The 6,000-nt window shown below is 40.7% G+C and overlaps 1 protein-coding gene across 10 annotated transcripts in view; it reads left to right on the forward strand.

Annotated features, from left to right (window-relative positions):
- ENOX2 (ecto-NOX disulfide-thiol exchanger 2) overlaps positions 1 to 5,763 on the forward strand; it is a 273,070-nt gene extending 267,307 nt beyond the window's left edge. For all 10 annotated transcript variants that reach the window (XM_081792317.1, XM_081792318.1, XM_081792320.1 and 7 more), the window contains 2 exons: positions 1,599 to 1,684; positions 4,228 to 5,763. In XM_081792317.1, the coding sequence (XP_081648443.1) occupies positions 1,599 to 1,684; positions 4,228 to 4,359 (218 nt within the window). In that variant the 3' untranslated portion in view covers positions 4,360 to 5,763. The remainder of the gene's footprint in view (positions 1 to 1,598; positions 1,685 to 4,227) is intronic.
- Positions 5,764 to 6,000: the final 237 nt, after the last annotated feature.

Raw genomic sequence — 6,000 nt, forward strand, 5'->3', positions numbered from 1 at the left:
GAAGCTGAGCCCCACAGCGGCCCCACCCCAACCTCCGGAGTTCTCTCCACTGATTGGCTTCTGCATATCTTAAAGATTTATCTGCCTTCTTTGGTAATGGATATTGTAGACAGATTTAACACTTTGATATGTTAATAAAGATGTGCAGGGGTATCTGCCATTGAGTCCTCAAGAAAAGTGACAACTTATTTCCATTTTACAACTCAGAATTCTTTAACAAATTGGCTAGGCAACAGGGAGACCTGTCAAAGAGCTGAGGGTAGAAGGAAGCCTCTGTGAATGGATAGTTGTAGAAATGAAGATTCTCAAGATAAGTGTTTCTTGTTTTATTTTTTAAAGAGTGTAGTCTTGGGCTGACAGAAAGGAAAATCTATTTTTTAAATTGGTTTTTTCAGTGTGAACTCACAAAAACTGCTTAGTGTTTTGAAACCTATGGAGTTATTCCTCAGCATCTGACAGACAGCCTGTCTTGGCCGTAGCACCTAGAATTCCTTTGGACATGGGCTGTCTTCTTTAGAATTCAAGTTTCTCAGTTTGAGTCACGGAATAGCAATTCAATTTACCTCATCATTTAAGAGTAATGTAGTGTTATAAGCAATAGCATCCATTTCAAACAGATTTTGAACTCTATCATCAGCTTCTCCTGGATCCCCCAACCCACCTCCTTGCCCTCTAATATTTGGAGGATTTTCACAAAGAACTGATTTAAACTTCAAGCTACAACTCAAACTTGTGATATTCTTTATCAGTCACTCAAAGGCATAGACAAGTTATAGCCTATAAACCAAATCAAATTTAGCTTTTATTTCCTGTCAGTTCTCAACAAACTCAATTCTGGGTCTATTTAGAGGAATTTAAAAAAATTAAAGAAAGAAATAGTAGGTCTTTGAACAATTTATATTCTACCTGTTGCCAGAGAAAGAAGTATTAGAACAATTAATGTGATGTCCAGAACAATCAACGCAGTATGGAGAGCTGCCAATCACCCCATAGTTATGCTGAGTAGAAACTGTGCAGATTCCCAGAAGCTGTAAACTTCTGTAAAAAAACATGTGTTACTTCAAGAGATTTAGTGCCCTAAGCACAAACAAAATGCTAGTGACCATTTGAGTGAGTGAAATGTTTGGCTTTTCTTTACAGAGCTACGCACAGAATAAAACCAAATATAATCAGCAAATTCTCTTGTGAGAGGCATGAAGTGAATCAGCCAAAGTACCTGATTTGTACTTTGGCCACAACAGCAAGATATTATTAATGCATAAGAGGCTCAAGTCCAATTTAAAGACTGTGCAGAAGAACTGCAAAAACCAGCACAATCTAAATTCATTATAAAATTCCAAATTCATTGTGATGTGTAGAACTCAAATGGTCTTTAGGCATCATGAATGATGGAAGTGACTTCTCACATGCCAGCTTTTCTACATGTGATATTGTGTAGTGAGAGGCAGCATATGCAGTGTGTTGTTGTACAGATTAAATGAGTAATATATATATAATGTAGAATATTGCCCAGTCCATAGTACGTGGTATATGTGAGTTAGCTGTCATCTCAAAGAATATGATTCTCAAGTGTAACTTCCATGGTACTGTCGCTATAGGGATCATCTCCACATTTCTTCATGTCCACCCATTTGGAGCAAGCATTGAATACATCTGTTCCTACTTGCACCGTCTAGATAATAAGGTATGTGGGGTCCTGAAATGGGCATGCAAGGGGATGTAGGGTATTTTCTTCCTGCAGAAATTATTGCAGAAGTCATTAGTAATAGCTCTAAGGAAATTTTCCTCACCTATTCTCTCACTGCGATTCAGTGAGAATCACCCTCGTGCAAGTAGGGTGACTATCCGCTTCCATTTGTCTGAGACCAAGGGGTTTCCTAGGACTTGGGACTCCCAATGCCAGAAGCAGGAAGTACTGAGAAAACCTGAATGAACTGGCCACCCTACTTCCAAGATACATCTTAGAAGAATTTTCCTCCTCTCTTTAATTTACATATAAGCTGAAAATGAAGCAGTATCTCTCACCAGTCAGGCTTTTACACTGGGCCATTAACCACTAGCTAATGGTAATGTTCAGAATCGAAAGTCTTTTTTTTAATGCTTATTTATTTTTGAGAGAGAGAAAGAGAATGAGGGAGGGGCAGAGAGAGAGGGAAAGACAGAGAATCCCAAGCAGGCTCTGAGCTATCAGCGCTGAGCCTGACACAGAGCTAGAACTCATGAACATGACGTGAGGATCATGACCTGAGCCGAAGTCAGGCACTTAACCGACTGAGCCACCCAGGTGCCCCCAGAACCAAAAGTCTTATTCAAGTCATCACCATCACCACTGCCATTATCTATGTTGAAACAATCAAGGCAGGGGCAAAAACAGAACAGATGGGACAGTAAGTCTTCAATGCAGACTCAAGTTCCGCTCATAGCTGATCTCATGGGCCACTTCCTTCCCTGGATGCCTATGGGGAACCTCACAAAGCATGGGGAGCGAGGGTGTTAGTTCCCTAGAAAGTCCAGAACACCTCACAGAAGCAGGAGGGGACGCTTGACCCCTCCGAATAAATAAACTATGATAAATTTTTTTTTCAGAAGTCGCATTCAGTTAATCCTGCTTATGGATTGTATTCACAATTTCACAGGATCTAGTGCTCTGGAGATGTGCCTTTGGAATGCAGATTCCTGATAGTTGCATGTCCAAAATACTAAGCCATTTAAGCATATGTCCCCTTAACAGAGGCACTTGCCCACTTGGGAATCCAGCTATGCTGATGCATCCTGTTCATGGCATTTGTTTTAGTTCTAGCTAGAGCTCCCCCTCATTTATCTCTGGGAAGTGGTGCCATTCTGCCATTAAATAGCTCATTTGGCAGCAAAGGGAGGGATGGAATGTGAGTACCAAGACCCAGTGGTAGGTTGAAGTGGTATGAAATTGAACTATGTGTCAGTAAAAGTGATCTGGTCCTTTTTTAAAAAAAAATGTAAAAAAATAATGCATGCACATTACGTTAAAAATGTAAGCAACATAGAAATATAGTGAAGGGAAAGGGAAAGTTACCAACAGTCCCACCCCTCAAGGATGACCACTGTTAACAGTTTAGCATATCTTATCTCAGACCATTTTCTATGCATATGCTGCACCTATATTGTATGTATGTATCTATAAACATTATATATTTATGGGTTTGGAATGGAGAGTCAGCTCTATATGACATACTCTGCAATGTGCTTCTTTCACTTAACTGGCTACAGTCTACTCCTAGCACTGGGAAGAAAGCATGACCTCACTCCTACTTTAGGCCCATTTTCTCCTGAGCAGCTTCCTACCAGAGTAGGTGACAGCACCTCCCAAAGAGAGCCTGCAGTGATGCCAACAGAACTGGTGGCTCCCTTGCGCCAACTTCAGGAATATTCAGTGTGGCAGCAGCTCAGGGTTTCTCTCAGGATCCCCTAGTACCCTCCAACTGAGCCCTAGTGCCCAAGGTTCACAGTTAGGAAGGTTGCTACTAATGTCAAGATGACCACCTGAAACAAGTCCTAAAGGGGTCCATACATTTTTGTTTTTATATTGGGGCATGTATGTGAAGTGGGGAGAGGGAGACAATGCACAGAAGTAGGAATACAGAGAATTCCTTATTTCTGTCATTCTTCCTTTGTAAAGCAACGCATGTGTGAAGAATTCTGCTGTGCCTCCCTCCCCTCCCAAAAGGCTTTGCAGCTTCAGTAAGCCTGCACATAGCATCACCAGCACTGATCAGCTGGCTGTCATTCAGCTGGCTACAAACCCAAGCCTCCCTGCACAACTGACACCAGCTCTTTTCATTAGAAAGCTCAGTGGTGATAAGTCTCAAAAATATCATACTAACCGAAAGAAACTAGTCACAAAAGACTATATACATATTGTATGATTACAGATATATAAAATTTCCAAAAAATTCAAAACTGCAGTGAAAAAATCTGAGTCAGGGATGGGGAGTGATGATGGACTGCAAAGGGGCATGAAGGAAATTTCTATAGGCAATGGAATGTTTTATAATTGAATCGTGGTGATAGTTGCCCAATTATATAAATTTACTAAAATTCATTAAACTATACACATAAAATTGGTGAATCTGTCGTATGAAAATTATTACCTAAATAAAGCAGTTATGATATGCATAAAACAAAACCTCAGTGGACTCTGTCTGGAAGGTGGAACTGCTTTTGAATGGAGATCTTCTTTCTGCCCCACAGATCTGCACCAGTGACGTGGAGTGTCTCATGAGCCGACTCCAGCACACCTTCAAGCAGGAAATGACTGGAGTTGGAGCCAGTCTGGAGAAGAGATGGAAATTCTGTGGCTTTGAGGGCTTGAAACTGACCTGAATCCCTTTGCCTAACAACCTGGGATCCTGCAAATACATGTGTGTTGGACAAGCTTAAAAAGTGATTTGTATTAGCAATGGTTTTCAAGTGGAAGTTGCTTTCAGTTTGCCAGTTCATTCCTGGAATATCTTTTGAGTTAAAATAAGGATCCTAGAGCAGCACCTCAAGCTACAGGCCCTAAAAAGAAATGGACTCAAGCCTCAAGTGCTGTAACTTCCTCTCTTTCTGTCAATTGGTTGTCTTTTTTTATTAGTAGTATTGAAAAAGGCCTGTGGCTAAAGCGTATTTGGGGTGTTTTCAGTGTCTGTACTACTGCTGTAGAGTTTGGTATTTTTTTAAACACTGTTGACTGAAATGTTTTGATGATTTGTATGTGATTTGTGTTTCAAAACTCCTCCTCACATTATTGTTGCTACTGGTGAGGGGAATGAGAGGTACACTAGGCACGCCATGACTGACATTGCCTCTCTACTCCCCAGTAAGCCAGTAAATGAATAACACAGCATCTTCTAGAAGGTACCTGACCAGGCTCACCTTTTAAAAGACAAAGCATGGTTTGTGGCTTTTTGCAAAATTACTGTGAACCAAAAGTTGACAAATGTTCCAAAGTTATTTTCTCCAATAATTCAGATTTAAAAAAAAAACCTAGATGTATTCGTAGAAAGCAAGTGTCCAGTATGACTGGCATGTGTATGTGCTATTCAGAATCACCTTGTATATAGTCTGCTTTTAAAGGAGGGCATGTTTAGTTTTCTATGAATTAAAACACATGCGTGCACATGTGTATGTGCACGTACACACACACACACACACACACACACACACACACTAGCAGAAGGGATTTATTTTAATATGCTTTTGCCTCTAGCTTTCTTACAAAGTCTGTTGGTCCCTTTTCTTCTGCTGTCAGCGTGTTGAATTGCAAACCGTGTACTACTGTAAATATTATGTTTACTTCATGCTGAATGTTTGCAAAGAGTTGATATGAGTCTTAGTAGAAAACTCTTGGTAATGAATGAGCCCAGGTGTGTGATGCTTCTGGCAAATGGCTCAGCTCCATCCACCTGGAGTGCCGATCGCTGGGGACACCCCAGCTCTATGATGCCTACCGGCAGATTGCAATGGCAGAGCACACATGGACTGGTCAGGAAGTCCTGCTTGATGGAAACAAGAGGGAAAGGATGAAGATTTGGGGCTAGCATTTTGAGGCAGAGATGATCTTTTCTTGTGTGCTGTTGTTGGTGCTTATAATAACACAAGCATGCCCTCCGTTGTGTCTTGGTTCAAAGTAAAAGAATGTACTGAATAAGCAAAGCCAATGAAGAGTACTTCCGGAAAATACTTTGTAAATGAGATGTCAGTAGTGTTCAAAGTTGTATTTTTAAAAGATAAATATTCCTTTTTATACATCAGTTTGGTGTTCTGTTTTGAATTACTTGCTCTCTAATCCTTTAGCAAATCATCTCGATTTCTTCTTAGGACTACCAGTATGTTGAAAGAAGATGCTAAACTTTCTGCCTTGACAAGTAGAAATAGGGTCCCACAGCGGCTCATTCATGCTGAAAACTGACTTCCCCCTGAGGCACCCAGCTGTGGCAGGAGCAGGAAGTTGGGGTTATTTTTATACTAGCTTCCTCTGCT

The sequence above is a fragment of the Panthera onca genome, chromosome X (assembly GCF_046562875.1).
Source record: "Panthera onca isolate mPanOnc1 chromosome X, mPanOnc1 haplotype 2, whole genome shotgun sequence".
NCBI lineage: Eukaryota > Metazoa > Chordata > Mammalia > Carnivora > Felidae > Panthera > Panthera onca.